The sequence below is a fragment of the Peromyscus leucopus genome, chromosome 3 (genome assembly GCF_004664715.2).
Source record: "Peromyscus leucopus breed LL Stock chromosome 3, UCI_PerLeu_2.1, whole genome shotgun sequence".
In the NCBI taxonomy this organism is placed as follows: Eukaryota; Metazoa; Chordata; class Mammalia; order Rodentia; family Cricetidae; genus Peromyscus; species Peromyscus leucopus.
In genome coordinates, this window is record NC_051065.1 from 131,958,372 (window position 1) to 131,976,436 (window position 18,065).

Genomic DNA, 18,065 nt, shown 5'->3' on the forward strand with positions numbered 1-18,065 from the left:
GTGAAGTGGTTCTGAAGGTCCTGGCACATGTCTGGCTATGACTATCTTTTCCAGTGGGACACCTTTAGAGCCTCATTGCTCCATTCATTTCTTGGAGTTAGGATGCTCAATTTCTAATCAGATTTTTAATAAAAGACAACAAATGTTAAAATAGAATGATAGGATTTTATTTTTTCCCAAAATAAGTGTATTTATTTACTGCAAATTTTTCCATTCATCCTTTAAGGTCTTAAGAAAATGAACAAAGGAGACAGACATTGTGGAAAAAGTGAATGACTGATTTACACACTAATGTTTGAAAAAAAATGAGCCAACATGATCTGTGGACAACCAAGACGATGGAAGTTTCCAGAAAAGTGAGCGGTGGCCCATCCCAGAGATTGATATAATAGGAGAATCTTTTTCTTTATTTTCTCAACAATTTGACTATTTCACAAGTCAAAAGGTAATCACACAAACCCTACTGAGATCCAAACTGGCCCCTCCTTTATTATTTTGTTTAGCTACTTCATGATTAGATTTTCATCTCCTATTTTGGGGCTGGACTCTTTTCTTCCAAATAATATAAAAGATCTCAGGAGAACTTTTTGGTCTCATAATTACTTAGCTACAAGATGACCCAGCATAAAGGGAAAGAAATTAGTTTGATATCTAATGTTTAACATCTAAATGTCTCATCATTTTCTTAACTGTACATGCAGCAAAATATTTCCCAGCTACAGTATACCATCATACTATGTAAATTTAGTTTTCAACTCTGAAATATAAACAGAAAAGCATTATATGGGATTTATTTCTAATGAGGGAAACCCATCATCTTGCCTTAGGGAATAAAAAGAAAAGAAGAAAAGAAATAAAAAGACCATGCTAACTTAGGACTTCTAATCGTGTGTGAAGATTTTTCATTATCTGACAATATCTAAAAGGACTATTTAAGTTACTAGTTCAAATAGAGCAGCTCCTGTCACCCCCCTACATACATACATACATACATACATACATACATATGTAAATAAGTAAATAGCTTGTTGCAAAGGCATTACAACAGCCAAGAGACTAGGTTCAATTCCAAGCCCTTCGAGTTCAGCAGGGGAAACCACAACAGTTAGTTGTGTGTTTCTGGAGCATTCTGTGACTACATGGGTGGCTTCCTTGAAGGGAATTATAAAACCTGGTTTGAATTATAGATTTATAAAGCCCAAACAAATAAAATGCACACTACTGGATTTCTAAAATCAACTGAACAAGGAGACAGAGAAATCCTCTTGTTGTTTTTTTTTTTCCTTCATTCTCTTTATGAAAACTCTGTGGCATTCTTCCCTCTAAAAATAAGCAAGAAAATGTTGTTGGAGCGAGCTGGGCAAGCCATAGAGCTTTCCTGAACACCCCTAGCTTTTCTTTCAGATGGTTATTTCTCATAAGTCTTGAGGGAGGGAGAACCCCTTGGAAAAGCCAGAAGCAGATGTTCTTAATGGGAATCACTCTGAGAGCCTTTATCCTGGCTCAGGATACAGAACAAAGAACAATGCTTCCCTCAGCAAGCCTGTTGAATGTCAAATGCGCGAACAATTACAGGGTGTCAACCTAAGGGAATTGGCTCTCGGGTCCAGAGAACTCAGAGAACTCGACATGAAACAGACCAAGAACTCCTCTGAGCTCTTGGCATGGTGAATGTGATGTAGCGTGTCTCAGACTGACTGCACAACAGCTCTGGGAAGGTGGCTGTGTTGGGTGGAAAGCCCACAGAGCTCATTTTCACTTAAAAAGCTGGCATGGTACTAGAATAGCATTTTGCCCAATAATCAAGGTTAGGTATTTTTTCCACTTAAAAATAGTCATAGAGAGAAAGGAAGTAAAAATAAAGATAAAATAAGCGACATTTATTTGTCTTAGGGTAGTAAAGTTTGGATGAGGAGAGATCCCCAGGTGTTATGTCTTCAAGTCTTGCTCAATAGTCTGTGGTGCTGTCTAGAGCTGGGGGATCCTTTAAAAGGTGGGTCCTATGGGGAAGAACATAGGCCATGGCAGGACTCAAATGGATATTGGGACCTGCAACCTTTCTTCTCTCTGTCTTCATTTTTCTCAACAACAAAGCATCCTCAGTTGGATTCTGCTTTGCCATAGGCCCCAAAACAAGAGGATCAAGGAACCACTCAAGCTGTAAGCAGAAGTAGACCATTTCTTCTTGATCTTGGGTATCCTGCCACAGTGATGACACAAGGAATTTACAGACAAGCTACAAGCAAATGAAATGTGTGAGGCTTAGTATCCATTGTTAGTTACTAAATGGAGTGTGTTAATAAACATGAGACATAAGAAAGCTTCATGCTTCCAATGCATTCACATAGTCATCTCCATTATCTGCAGACAATAACATTCTGTTTAAGGCATTCTCAGGACTATGCTTAAAACACTTGCCTCTCTTCTACTTCAAAATACTTAATACTAGAGAATGGAGAGTTGACTCAGTGGTTAAGAGCACAGGCTGTTCTTCCAGAGGATCTGTGTTTGATTTCCAGCACCCACGTGGTAGTTCACAACCATCTGTAACTCCAGTCCCAGCCAGTTTCCTAAGGTACTGCATATACATACATGCAGGCAAAATACCCGATACATAAGAATATGTAAATCTTTAATAATATTTAGTACTTTAAGATTAAGCATCCAAAATGAAGATATGTCTGGAGAACAACAAAAATATGCAGTAATTGGAGGTATTTCCTATTTATGGACAATGTTGATAAAAAATAATCACTTCAGGCACATTAAGATCTTCTTTAATCCTCCACTGATAATGCATGGTAAGTCAGGTTTTTTTTTCTTCCTCCCTCCTCCCCTCCCTCCCCCTCCCTCCTTCCTTCAATCCTTTCCTTTTTGAGAATTGGTTTCCTAGACTATAGCCCAAGCTGGCTTCAAACTCACTGTGTAGTTCAAGCTGTCTTTGACTGCCCAGTTATCCTCCTGAGTGCTAGGGTTACAAGCATTCATCCCTATGACCAGATTGTAATTCTGTTTCATTGCAATGCAAAAAAAAAATCATTTGCTTAATTTCATTCAGTGAACCACGTGAGTCAAGCCATAATGCATTATGTGCCAGAAACCCAACTAAGGTCCTCTGTAAGAGTAGCAAGCACTCTTAACCCCTGAACCATGTCTCCAGTCCATAAAATACATTTTATCCATCACCTACTAGTATATAACCAAATATATACAGCTAATTACTTTGTACTCTCTCCAAAGATCTGTTCAGACCAAGGTTAGGTATTTTTTCCACTTAAAAATAGTCGTAGAGAGAAAGGAAGTAAAAATAAAGATGATAAAATAAGCGACAAAATGAAGTTTCTATTTATAGAGAGCCTTAGAAACACTAAGTTCCTATTACAATCTCAAACATAACATCACACTATCCTATAGTTTCCTCTTACCAGTATAAAGGTCTTACCTACTACATATGACAGGTGGAGGCAGGATCTGAGGGGACAGGTCAGGGGCACTTTGGGTGTAAGTTAAGGCCCTGTGAGATCCAGGGCCTCGCTTGGCAGTTATTTCAGAGGATTCTGGAAACTGTGCTGAAGTAATGTTGCCAACGGGACTACTGGCAGGCGATCCTTGAGGAGGTGAGGAGGAGGGAGAGGGTACAGGTGAAATTTTAGCAAGGCCACCTGAAAGAGAATGAGAGTTATGATGTCATTCAACAAACACCCCTGAAATGAAAACATGTCACCGTCACTTCCTGTCACCATCACTTCCTGTCACCACCGTCACCCTGTATACATACAATCAGTAGCCACCAACATCATGCTTGGCCCCAGATCTGGTCTTATCTTTATGCCACCATCCAGAGACGGGATATGTACCTGGACTGACTCCATGGCATGAAAATATGACCAGTAAATCATCCTGAGAAATTGGTGGCAGGGCTAGCATACCCGCTGAAGCCACAGTGGCCTTAAGCCACCTCAGGGCAGAAGGATATTATTTTCTTCTCCCATTTTTGTTTCTCTCTTGTCATCCTGACTGAAAATAACAATTACAATGGTCTCATGTGTCTGAAAAAATACCAGCTGGAACAAAACTCACTACATTTTAAAAGAAATACATTTTTTTTAAAACATGCATGTGTGTTTGCCTGGGTAAGTTTATGTGCACAGCATGTATGCAGGAACCTATCGAGGCCAGAAGATGGCACCAGATACCATGGAACTGGAGTTCTCTAAGTGATTGTGAATCACCGTGTGGGTGCTGGGAATCAAACCCAGGTCCCCTGCAGGAGCAGCCTGTGCTCTTAAATCATCGAGCCACCTTTCCAGCCCCACCATTGCTTTAAAGTTCAGAGCACACAGCGGCAGTTATAGAATGCTTAAAATGTGCAAGCGAAGATGATCACTTGGGGGAGGCAATTAGACTTCTTAACTATTCACACAGTCAGTGAACTGTACATTTCTCTGTGAAAATGCACTCCAAGAAAAGTAAGTTTGAAGCGAACATTAAAACATGTGCTACATCCAGCACAAACTACACAGTAGGCTTAAAGCTTAAACTTCAAAATTGGGTACTTATGCCAGGCTCCCCATGTTTACATTTATGCTACAGTGTGAGTCTGTCTAGGGCACTGGCGAGGATTTTTTAGACCTCTCACTCTGTAAGATAAGGCTAATGTCTTTTGAAGTTGCTTCCTCCCAAATACAGAGAAGGCAGAGTGCAAGTAAAATTGGGGGAGGGGGAGAAAGACTTTCAAGTCATTCATAGGCGTCTGCTTATCCCCTCTCAGGGAAACTGATGGCCCCAGATATCACATTCATAGCTAGTGTGTGCAGCTAACAGGCAGCTGGTCCAGGTGGCCTTGTGTCAAAAATTCAGTTCCTTTAAAAGTTTGATTTTTCCCAGTGCCAAGTTTGCTGCCCCATAGAGTGGAACATTATAACTTGTAGGAGGGTTTCCTTGGTGTTCTTTTTACACTTTTGTTAGGTTCCCAGCATGGTGGACAACCTCCCTACTCAGCCCCTTGCAGCATAGTTTTGTGTTGCTCCCTAACCAGCAGAACAATCCCTCATATTTGTACCTAACAGATGAACCTGCCTTGGCCCAGAGAGAGTAACTAAACATGTTGCCAGGGTTAGGAAAAGCTAGTGAGAAGGAGAACATGGGGATGAGGCCGACACTGGTCAGTTTGGGCTTTTTAAACATTAATTAAATCCGATTCACAGTTTCGTTTCCCTTCTCTTCTCCCAGTCCCTCCTCCTCCCCGCTCCCGCCCTCCCTGCCTCACCTTATCCTCTTATCCTCTTTATATTCAGGAAAGGGCAGGCCTCCCATGGATATTGAGAAAACATGGCATATTAAATTGCATTAAGACACCTTCCCATGTATTAAGGCTGGGCAAGGGAACCCATGATGAAGAATAGGTTCCCCAATGCTGACAAAAGAATCAGAGACAGCCCCTGCTCCCACTGCTAGGAATCCCGTAAGAAGACCAAGCTACACAACTGCCAGATATATGAAAAAGGCCTAGTTCAGCCCCATACAAGCGCCCTGGTTGTCAGTTCAGACTCTGTAAGCTTCTGGAAGCCCAGGTTAGTTGATTCTATGGGTTTTCTTGTGGTGTCCTTGACCCCTCTGGCTCCTATAATCCTTCCTCCCCATCTTCCATAGGGTTCCCCAAGCTCCACCTAATGTTTGGCTGTGGGTCTGCATGTTTCCATCAGTTGTTGGATGAAGCCTCTCTGATGACTATTGAACTAGGCACCAATCAATAACTTATAGCAGAATATCATTAGGCATCAATACACTGACATTTTTTTTCTCCAGTCATGTTTGGTTCTATCCTAGGTCTCTGGGCCAGAAACCTGATTGGGTTTTAAACACTGGTTGTGCTTTAAAAATGAGCCTATATATCAACATTGCTGTACATACTGGCTCCATCATTTTGATGGCAAATTACCAGATTTGGGGCTACCTTTCTACTATTTTTGTTACATATGTGTGTGTGTGTGTGTGTGTGTGTGTGTGTGTGTGTGTGTGTGTGTGTGTGTGATTGTATGAGGGTATGGAGAGGTAAGTATGATCTTCACTGTCTTCACCAATGGTTTTTCACCTTGATTTTGGGGTCAGAGTCTCTCACTGAACCTGGAGCTTACTGATACTCCTATCAGTAAGTCACCACCCATCCCCAGGGATCCTCCTGTCCCTTCCTCCTCAGTGCTGGGATGACAGGCTTGCCTCAGCCTGGCTTGGCTGTTTACATGGATGATGAGGATTGAACTCTTGAGTCAAGCACTTTCCCGACTGAGCTGTCCCCCCTCAGCACCCCCCTCTTTAAGTCTTTTTACTTTTATTTTTTTAAAACAGACCATTAATTCAAAGCAAGTTGGGAACTTCTCCATTTCTATCTGGACACAAATGTGTTTTTGAGGGCAATTTATGAGAAGACTGATTTTGTTTTAGTAGCTGAGAGCTGATAGCTGTAGAGACACAGGGGTTCATTCTTAAATACACATTTTAAAATCTGTACAGCCATTAGCGTTCTTGGAACTCAGTGATTAACTAAATTTAAACTAATAAGCAGACTTTAAGGCTCCTGGGATGAATTCTTAAATAAATGTGCAGCAGAGAAGCACTTTGCTTTTATGGTTCTTTGCTCTATATATTTTGAACTCTTTAACAAGCACCAGGTCTCTGCACTAACAGGGAGAAGCAGAGATTTAGGGTGCAGGGTGGAGGAGATGATAAAAGTGCAACATTTACTGCAAGTAAAAAAAAAAAAGAAAGAAACACGAGGGATGGTGTGGTGAGAGGACACACATTTCCATACACCAGCCTTCAGACAGATGGAGAGATAAAAGATTAATGCAGACACAGGCAGAGTATACTTTAATGCTTGAGTGGGAAGAATTTCAGATTTCCGAGTTGTGTGGATTTGGAAATATTCACACCAACTTCAATAGCTGAGCATCTCTAATGAAAATTTGGCAATCCAAAATGTCCCAACTTAGATTTTCAGATTAGGATTGCTCCATATGTAATCACCAAATACCATTTTACTTCAGAAAGGAGGGAATAAAGTATCATAGGTATAGAAAAGGTATTTCCCCAGGGAAATTAGAAATAAACTTCTTTGTAAGGTAGAAAGATAGAAAGGAAGGGAGGGAGAGAGGGAAGGAGGGAGGGAGGGAAGAACAGAGAGAAGGAGAGAGGGAGAGAGAGAGAGAGAGAGAGAGAGAGAGAGAGAGAGAGAGAGAGAGAGAGAGAGAGAGAGATTGAGATTCTAAGAATCTTTAAGGGTCTTCAATCTAAGTTTAGAGGGAAGATATCTAATTTTGTGTCACACACACACACACACACACACACACACACACACACACACTGGATGACTTAAACATGCATACTTTTTTATATATTTAATCTTCATTTTATAATTGAGTAATTTTAAGAGACTCCAGGAACAAGACACAGATCATGACATACAAATCCCTCAATGATTTAAATTATCGTAATATGAAACATTTAAAAATACTGATAGGCAACAAATAAATAATACAACTTTTGAAGAGGCTAAAATTCTGACTCATTTGAGTAACCTAGACTTTGTTTCCTTGTTCCTAAGAGCCTGAGAAAATGTGCTTCAAGGCACAGAGGGAACCAGAGGGGAAGATAAGGGATACTGCCTAGGAATTCTTGAAGTAAATCCATTTGCATGCAGTAATAGTCTCCCAGTTTAACTTTAATTGAGCAAGAAAGAAACTAGGCTGAAGAGGTGGCTCAGCAGTTAACAGCACTTGCTGTTCCTTAGGGGACCTAAATTAAGCTTCTAGAACCCACATCAGGAGGCTCCCAAGCAGCTGTAACTCCAGCTTCAGGGCATCAGACATTCTTTTCTGGCCTCCTCAGAGACCTGCATAGAGGTGTACATATACACACAAACACATGAACACACACGTACATAAATAGAAACAAAATAAATATGAAAAAAAAGAAATAAAACAGCTTTTTTGACAAATACATGCCTCTGTACCAATGTTTTAGTAAGAATCATACAAAAAAAAATATCATCATCATGTAAAGTGTTCTCTTAAGTCTAGTTTATAAGATGTAAGGCATCTGGATTCACCATAGTAGAAAGCCCACACTTACAAGACCCTAGCATAAGATTACTACACAGGCAGTAATTATGAATTAGAGGAATTTGGAAGCAGAATGACATAATGGTAGCTTCCCATTTTCAGTGACTCCTACTAGAAGGGCAAGATTTAAAATTCAAGTCAGGGGCTCTAGAGATTCTCAGGGGTTAGGAGAGCTACTGCTCTCCTGTAGGACCCAGGTTGGTTCCCAGCACCCATATGGCAACTCACAATGATCTGTAACTTTAGTTCAAGAGGATCTGATGACCTTTATTGGCCTTTGCTGACACTGCACACATATGGTACACATATATACATAGAGGTAAACACTCATACAAGTTAAAAAATGCAAATGCAAATTATATTTAAATCTCCCATTGTTATGCTTTCATCAGAGGACTCCTGTGTGATCTGATCCATGCATTTATTTTATTTATTTGTTTGCTTATTTATTTGTTTATTTTAGTCATTGGTAAAGATCACTTGTGTTTCAGCTATGTCAAAGGAATGCCCACTGAGGGAGCAGGGAGCACACAGCTCACTTGGTTTGTGAACAGAAGAGATCCATCAGTCTGATTTGTGCAAAGAACATCATTCTACTTTGGACACAGATAATTCAGCTTCAGTGTGTCCACTGGTCTGTACCTTGAGGCTTAGGGCTCTTACATTCCTGCCCACACCTCCTGGGATCCCATATCATTACCCTCTTTCTACAAGAAAGACTTTCCCCAGCCTCTTTACACATAGTTTACTGAAAAGCAGGTGGCAAAAGAACCAATTGCATCAAACATAGTTGGGTACTTGCTTAGCTGGGGCAGCCAAACTACGTGACATCAATGCAAGGAAAATAGGGTTTCAACACTGAGGTGGAGGCTTGTAGCACATATGTGATACCATGGTAGAAAGAGACCACTATGGGCATAAAGATGTAAGCAAGGGGGATGGTAGAAAGTGAGAAAGAAGAAGCTAAATTGGGCAGTCGTGGCCCACACCTTTAATCCCAACACCTGGAAGGCAGAGGCAGGCAGATCTCTAAGTTCAATGACAGTCTGATCTACAGAGTGAGTTCCCGGACACCTAGGGCTACACATTGAAACTCTGTCTCAAAACAAGACAATAACAAAAATAAAAACAAAGCAAAAACAAAACAAAATATTGAGATAGAAGAAAGAGATGAGCAATCAAAACTAAGTATGTATGAAAATCCTGTAAGAAAACTTCTGCTTTGTGTTGATTTTTAAAATTACATTAGGAGAAGAAAAAGCCAAACAAATCAAATGAAAACAAACAAACAAAACCAGAAGAACCTAACTAATCAGGGAAGAAGTAGAATCTAGGGTCATTTGATTCTTAATATATTTCTCTATTTTGGCAGAATTTTAGTAATTGATTTGCACTGGGCATGAATTGGATAAGGATGTTATAAAGTCTTTATTCCATGATGACAGCAACCTAAGGACACCACCATACCTAGTCCCTTCAAAATAATCATGATGGGGAGACATCAAGCCCTTGCCCAGAGAAATGACAGACTGCTATGCTGGGGACTGATTTCTACCATCACCCTTGGGGCATGATGAGTAGATGTTCTTCTTGGGTTTAGTTAGACAGTAAGTAAGACAGGGAGTAGGATGCAGTGGCATGAAGCTGTGCCTTCATACACTGTCATTTCCAATGTGTGGCAGAGTCATAGCTTTCAGATTTAAAGCAAGAGATCTGATTTTAAATTACATATATGTGCATCTCTGTGTGTGCACATGTATGTGGCATGTGTATTCACAGGTACATCCCCAGGACAAAAGAGGACATTGGATCCTTTGAAACTGGAGTTAAAGGTGATTGGCAGCCACAATCAATGGGTTCTGAGAACATAACTCCTAGTCTATGGAAGAGCAGTTCATACTCTGAATTGCTGAGTCATCTCTCCAGCTCCAGATTATATATACATATAAATTCATGTATTTATTGTGTGGCGTGTCTGCCAGCACACATACATGGCAATCAGTGAATAACTTTTGGGCATCTGTTCTGCTCGGCTCTTCAGGTTTGGCAACAAATATGCTGAGCCTTCTTGCAGTCCCAATTTTTAGCTTCTTGAATCTAACAGGTTGTGTTATTTAATAATTGTTATTTGGTCACTTAACTGAGGGATCAAATGTTTCTACGACCTTGTACCCAACTACAGAACCAAAATTCTAAACAATATTAATTTATTGTCCTTGATTTTTTCTTTTTTTTTTTTTCACTCTGAAAACTTGACAAAAGAAAGAGTCAAAGATGAATCCTGGGCCTTAGACAAGTTACTTCACTTCTCTGTCTCTCAGTTTCCTCCTTTGCTCTTTGGTTCATCAGTAGCAATGGCATTAAAAGGTAACAGAAAAAAATAAACATTTCTTTTTTTGTGCTTGTGATGTGTGTGTATATGTGCAGTGTTTATTCTGTGGTGTATGTGTCCTGTGTGTACACGTATGTGGTGTGTATGTGGTATGTATGTGTTATGTGCATGTGTGTGTGTGTGGTGAGATGTGTGTACATGGACAATGTATTTGCACATATGTATGTTGAGTTCCTTGTTCATGCATATGCATGTGGAGTCCAAGAGAAGGTGTCTGTGTTTGTCTCACAGCATCTCAGTTAATCATCAGTCTCCATCATCTTGTACTGTCTGGTCCTCGTAAAGCTCAAGTCTATTTCTCAGCTCGCTGATGATGTTTACTGTACAAAGCTTAAGGAATATCTCTACAGCTCAAGAGACCATACTATTTGTAGGAGAATCAGATTGTCTTTAATGGTTTCTTTCAAACGAACATATTTGTTTCAAATAAATGTTTCTTTCAATACAAATAAACTTGAACTCTGTGGGGAAAGTGTCTTCCTACACTGAACAAAAGAGATTTTAAGCAGATTGAGTGATGGTTTCAAGAGGACAGATCAAGTGGGAAGTGGACAGCCAGAGGAAGATGAGCAACCAGGAGTCCTTCCCTGAGTCCTATGCTTTAATGTCATGTTTGTCTTTCAAGGCTGTGGTGGTAATCTAATTGTACTGAAATGTGATTTTGATTGTATGTTAATAAACAAAGTTGCCCGGGGGTCAGAGCTATTAGAGCCATAGACAGAGTGTGGCGGTGGTGGCACACGCCTTTAATCCCATAGATCTCTGTGTGTTCAGGGATACAGCCAGCATTGGAGACATATGCCTTTAAGACCTAGGGGGCTGTACATTCAGACAGTGACGAGGCAGTCATGTGTTTGGGTTTACAACCAATGAGAAGGCAGAACAACATACTATAAAAAAAAAAAAAAAACGAACAGACAGGATATAGCTCTCTTTCGGGAAGCTGGGACACGGCAGGCGGAAGGGTGAGATTTTAGCTCTGAGCTCTGACCTCTCGGCTTTCTCTTTTACATTGTTTCTGTGTTTCTTATTTAAAAAGACGGTTGGTTACATCAACACAAGGCGTCTCTTGGAATATCAGTGGAATATGGGCAGTTTTCAAGTGGTTCGAATATAAATCTCATTTTAAGGATGTTTGGTCTGCTTCTGCCTGTTATATGCTAATTTGTAATAAACCTATACTTGTTTCCTTAAGAACATATATAAAGGATAAGAAGGAAGGGAGGAGGCCGGGAGAGAATGAGGAAGACAGGGAGGGAGGAGGAGAGGGATAGAAAGAAGGAGGGGAAGAAGGAAAAGGAAAGCAAAAGAATGAGGGAGGGGGAAGGGAAGCAGGGAGGAAGGGAGAGAAAGAAGGGTTTCAGGGTCAAGGCAGAGACCCAGATCAGAGGGATTAGGTTCCTAGAAGATAGCCAGAGTAGGTGAACCACAGTCCTGCCGGCCTTCCCCCTCAGAGCTCTATCTCCTGCCTGTTGGCACAGAGGAGGCTGCAAATCTGAGCAGAGGACCAGCTAACACAGAGGCTGCCAGTAGAGCTTGCTGCAATGTCCTGAGGGTGAGGACATGGATCTTGGAGTTCACAGCTGCTATAGCAGCCAGATTTGCATGCCCAATATCACAGTGAGAGAAGAGGGTTCTCCTTGAGCCAAACTCAAATTCTTAAGCTGCTGAAGACAGAAGATTCAGAAATGAAGCAGAAAGTAACTGAAAACCCCAAGAAGAAATTCTACAATGCCATGAAACACACATTCACCACTTGTACTTCTCAGGAGGAAGAGGTCAGAGGAACAGCTGGGGCAATGACCTGGAAGGGAAATTCAGAGACAAATGTAATAAAGTGGTGTGTGTGTGTGTGTGTGTGTGTGTGTGTGTGTGTGTGTGTGTGTGTGTGTGCTCACATGTGTACAGACATGCATGCAGTGCCTAGGGAGGCCAGAAATGGGTCTTGGATCCCCTGGAGCTGGAGTTGCAGAAGGTTGCCTGACATGAGTACTGGAAACCAAACTCCCATCCTCTGCCAGAGCAGCAAGCCCTCTTAACCACCGAGTCAACCCTCCAGCTCCCAAGGCCTTGAACTCTTGATCCTCCTGCATCAGCCTCCTAAATGCTGGAATCATAATTGTATCTCACTAAACCCAATTTACAGATCCCAGCAAGAACCTGGACTTAGATTAAGTGAGGTGAATTCCCTAATTCCTTCCACTTTCCCTTAACTAAAACTTTATTGTTCATTTTAATGTCACAGTTCATTACAACATCACACATACAGAAAATGAGACTGTACACTCGGAGTGTACATTGCTTACCTGGCCTGTTTTGCTTTTTAGCTTTTACATGGTTAGCTGCAGAGATGGCATAGGATGAAGTGAAGGACCTGCTCTTGGTGAGAGTCGTCGACACTGGGGCATTCCAAGAGTCGGGATTGAGAGCACTACAAAGACAGCAATTAGAGACCACAGAGAGATTACTCATCCATATCTTTCCAGAACTCAGCCACCACCTCTGCAAACAGACACGCCAATCTAAGTATTTGTTCCCAGGTTGCTGCAAGAACCATTTAACTTGCAAATGACAAAATAAGCTAAGTTCCACCTCTGCTGCAGTCATGTATCTATTTGTCTCTCATCAAACACAGTCTACCAAGAGCAAAGATGGTGTTCCCAATACATGCAATTCATAAAATGAAACACACTCTCCTACATGTGTAGTCATGTCCCTTACAGATTTTTCAAAATCTATTTAGAACATTCATTGGCTGTGATGCAACTGTCCAAATAGGATTAGGGAGTGACAAAATGCTTATGACATAGTGCCCTTTGTTATACAATATTGTTGGTGAATATACACTTAATAATGAACATTTTATCAAGCCACTCAATAACAATGTCTTGCTGCAGTATTTACTCATCAAGTAGAGCATGAAAAGCAGACCTGTTGCCTGCCATTTCTCTGTTGGCAACTCAGCACTGGCTTACAAAGAAAACTGTTAGCAGCAGGCTATACAGTATCCAAAGATTTCTCTCTACTGGTGACACCCTGGAAAGAATGTGATAACCCAGTCATGCCCCATCGAAAAACACTTGTGATGGACATGGTGCTAACATACTGATTATATGATTAGGAGAGAGGTAATAGGTTCTCTTTACCTAGGAAATGCATTTATCAACATAGACTTGCTTCACCAAGTTGCTTCCTGTAAACAAATCTGGAATCAATCAATCCACAGAGGATTGGGCCTAGAGAAGATTACAGAAGCTGTGTAATTAGTGGTATAGGAGCTCTTCCACACCAAACTTTCCCTTTATGTACTGCTTCAAACCTTACATGTGGAAACAGAAACATCATCCATGCTAGTTTGGGAGAGAACAGATTTCAGGGAGTTCTGTTGACAATCTTGGACTGTTCCCAGTGAAAAGTGCTTGGTTTGTGTTTTGCTAGCACCTGTGTGTCCTTTCATGCACCAGTAAATTGGTGAAGGTTAAAATCTATAATTTGCAGATTGAACAGGATGTGTCCGATCTGTCTGGATGGCATATTGTAAATAATCTTGACATTGATGGAATTATGAATCATGGATGTATAGAGTTTGTCATGTAAGACATATAATTAGTGAGGTATAATTTGGAGATGGTCCCAAAGAGCAGGGATTCTGCATCTCCCAGCAGCCATCAGTTGCCAAGAGCCCCTTAGGGATGAGACTTCATGAGCCCCTCCTCCATGAGATTTTTCTTCAATGATTATATTTTAAAAGCCTCCTTTTGCTCTTACTTTTTATAACAACTTAACACATACATGATGAAAAAGACATTTGAAGGGTGAATTAAACTTCAGAATTGTCAAGAACATCTAAAGCCTGCAAAATGCTTGTTTCAAGGCGTTTTCAAAAATTTCATCTTTAGCCTTTCACAAATGCTTGGAATTTTGTAAATGAGATAAAAAAAAATAAAAAACTTTGTGTATCAGATAGTCCATGATTTCCTTGTGGTGTTGGTCTCTGTTCAACCATTCTGCTTGCCTGGGTAACTGCTAAGATTGACTGTGAAAATGTTATGTAATATATATTGCCTGTCTCTTCATTTCTTAGATTATTATACAGTTGGTAAATTCTAACTCATCCATGTAGACTTTTTGAAGAACTTAGCATCATTTAATATTTTTAAAAAATATATCTTTTTTTTTGAAGCTCAGTCAAAAACTGCCTACTTATGTTCTTTTATAGTCAATAAAACATTTAAAAGGTGTCTGTAGAGGGGGAGAGGGCTCAGTTAAGAGATCTGGCTGCTCTTAGAGGGGACGCTGGTTTGATTCCCAGTACCAACACGGCAGTTCACAACCATATGTAATTCCAGTTCCAGAGGATCCAATACTCTCTTCTGACTTCCAATGGTACTATACACATTTTGCATATATAATGCATGCAGGCAAAACAAGTGTTTTTAAAAAACAATTAAATGTGTTTTTTATTTTATTTTATTTTAATTTATAAAATTAAAAAGTTTATAAAATGGAATGTGATGAAGTCAAGATTAATAAAGTCCTACCTATATCTACCCTACTTTAACCTGATATAGACTAATTTATTATATTGTACTATGAATAAAATAGCATAAATCAATGTATGTTATTTAAATTCATTATAGTTCAGGGTCCCGTCTGCATATAACTTGGTGTAAATCTCATGTGAGCTGTCAGTTTTTCAGTGACCAGTGCTGGCTTACCCCTGCTTAGAACTAGTGAGCAGTAAGAATTCAGATTCTGGAGAGGAAAGGGGCTGAGAGAAAGCTCCAAGGGCCACTCACTCGGAAGCAACAGAAGAGAAAAAAGATCTCAGCCCTCTTCACCAAAGGGCCTTTTACATCTGCACTTCTCTCTCTGTGTAATAATTCTATCTTCAATTCTAAACTAGCTAGGAGTGTCTTTTAATGACGCTTATGGCTTCTGTTACATCTGATTCACAAAGCCTGGGCTCTGTTAAGAGATAAAATTGGAATGGCTGGGAGTATGACATTTCTGTCTCTCCAAGGGCTATTCTTAAAGCATCTGTTTGCACTCTTCCATCTAATGTACCCCTCAACACTATATATACACTATAGTTCTATTTTCTAAATCATTCTTGTGGGTGGATATGAGGCTCAGGATAACTCAGGGTCTCTTGGAGGACATGCCTATGTGGTTCACGTCCTCTGACTCTCAATCCCTTGTCCTTTGCAGCAGACATTACTATACTTTCCAGAGGGAAATTATCTACCTGCATCCAACAGCCACAGAAACTGTTAGCATGTTTGTTTGTTTCTTTATTTTGAGACAGAGTCTTGCTATGTGTCCCTGGTTGGCCTGGAAATCACAAAGTTCTGCCTGTCTCTGTCTCCTGAGTACTTCCACCACATTGGTTGTTTTTATTTCTGCTTCTAAAGTTGCTTGGATCATTAAGTCCCCGAGGAACCACAATGAAAAAAAAAATTGGGAAAGAAAAAATAGAAATGGAAAAAAGGAAGAAACTAAAACTCCTTATGTCAAAGCCAATCAGCAACTGTAACAATGGTTCTCCTGAATAAGAAAGGACTTCAACTTTGGTTTACGATTAAGGTCAAAACCATCACATTTAGTGATGGTACAATGCTGCTTTCATATGCATGGTTTTCCCTTGAAGAGGTAAGCTCTCACCAGCGTGAGGCTCATGACTTCATAATGATGGAACTATTGTACAAATCTCAGATTTTACACCTAACTTTCTACAGCATAGTGAAATTAAGGAGTAGCTATGCTGTGGAAAAAATATCCACAAGCATGGTATCTGTGAATAACATTAGGATGAAGGAAATGGGTGGTACGTGCTAGTCCGTATCTGTGTGAAAATGTTTGCATCTGAGCACTTACTTTATAAATCAGTATGACAAGATCTACTGGAGGAGAGATTAAAAACATTCCTTCTTTCCCTCCCTTCCTTTCTTTCTTTTCTCTTTCTTCCTTTCTTTCTCTCTTCTTTCTTTCCTTCCTTCGCTTACATGATGACTTCATTGTTAGCCTCTAATTTCACTTATCACACGAAGAAAGAATGGAAGAGATCAGACTTGACCAGAAATAAAAAAAGGTGTTGAGATAGCATCAATATATTTTTCAGAGTCATTTTCTGCATCGAAAACCATGGAGCATCAGGTAAACTATGGCAGGAAACATTGTAGTTTGCAATGGCAATGTCAGATAGATGTCTTTCCAGGCTCATGTTTGAACACTTTTGGCACTGTGGAGGCTATGGAACCTTTGGGAAGGGGACCTGACTGGAGGAAGTGCTTCCCTGGGAGCTGAACCTAGAGGATTAGGAACTGACTCAGGTTCCTGGCCCAGCCCTGATTTTACTACTTCCTAGTGTGTCCAAGTGTGAACAAGCTGCCCCACATTCCTACTGTATCTGCTAGTACAGAAATGATAACTACTACCAATGATATTTTATTTCAACCTCAAGAAATGCTCACCAAACAGTGTGTGCCTCCTCTTGTGAGGACATCTGCAAGTTTTACAAAAGTCCAGAAAATACCATAGAGTGGAATTATGATTTTAGTTTCTAACAATTATGGTTTATGAAAGAAACACCTGATGGTCTTGAGTCAGAACATAAATGTTTATGTAGAAGAAAGCAATTTACATTCTAAATGAAGGAAGCAGGGGTGGGGGGCTAGAGATGGCTGTGAGTAGATCTTCCTTTGGTTCATCATCTTAGTGAAGATGCTGGAGTCATCTGTGTTCTGAGCTTTATCAGGGCCACTCCAGGACAATAAGTAGAGAAATGCCAGACAGTCATTCAGGAAAGACAAAGAAACAATAAATATGTCTGGGGCAGGGCCAAGGAAAAGAAGTAGCCTAAAGGAAAAACTAGAGAGGAATTCAAGTAGCCAGTCTGCTTAACAAGGCCATTGCATGGTGAAATCTGCACAGTGTTCCCAGTTATACGCTGATCCTCTTGGCTGTGGCCTGAGAGGGTGGCTATGCACTCCCTGGCCAGGTCAGTTCTTCAGGAACCCTTTGGTGGAGAGTTTACTGGGTTTCAAAGTGGAGGGCTCAAGTAATTTATACACAGAATGCTAAGGGTGAAGGTGACCCAGTTGCTGGTAAAGACACATAAACAGGTTCAGTCACTGTGCTGTATATGTGGATAAGTAAAACTTTACTAAATAAAAAAAGTCTGTCCTCACTCAAGTCTCAGGATTTGGGAAACTGCAGTTCCCATGCTCAGCTTGCCACCTTGTCGTCGTGAAATGGAAACTATTTCAGACATTGTCATTAAATATTTACACACAGATATGGATAAATACAGATATTTTTACTCATTTGGTCAATATAAACTGATATATATTTCATAATTCTGAAATTATAGGGTAAGGCATATTATAATTATTAAAGTCATATAAAGTATTCTAATTTTCTTCTAAGTTGTAAAGCAGAGATAAAGTAGCCCCCTTTAAAAGCACATTTTAGTAGTATTTTCTTATAAATCATTTTAGATCCTAATGTTACCTTTCCTTTAGCCTTTTTAATTTTTGCCTTTCAGTCACTAA

General features: G+C 40.2%; 1 protein-coding gene across 3 annotated transcripts in view; it reads right to left on the reverse strand.

Moving 5' to 3' along the window:
• The window catches only part of Pde3a (phosphodiesterase 3A), a 287,295-nt gene that overhangs the window by 38,570 nt on the left and 230,660 nt on the right, over nt 1–18,065 (reverse strand). For all 3 annotated transcript variants that reach the window (XM_028872232.2, XM_028872233.2, XM_037204010.1), the window contains exons 5-6: nt 12,819–12,943; nt 3,443–3,662 (exon numbers count right to left, since the gene is read on the reverse strand). In XM_028872232.2, coding sequence (XP_028728065.1) covers nt 3,443–3,662; nt 12,819–12,943 — 345 coding nt within the window. The remainder of the gene's footprint in view (nt 1–3,442; nt 3,663–12,818; nt 12,944–18,065) is intronic.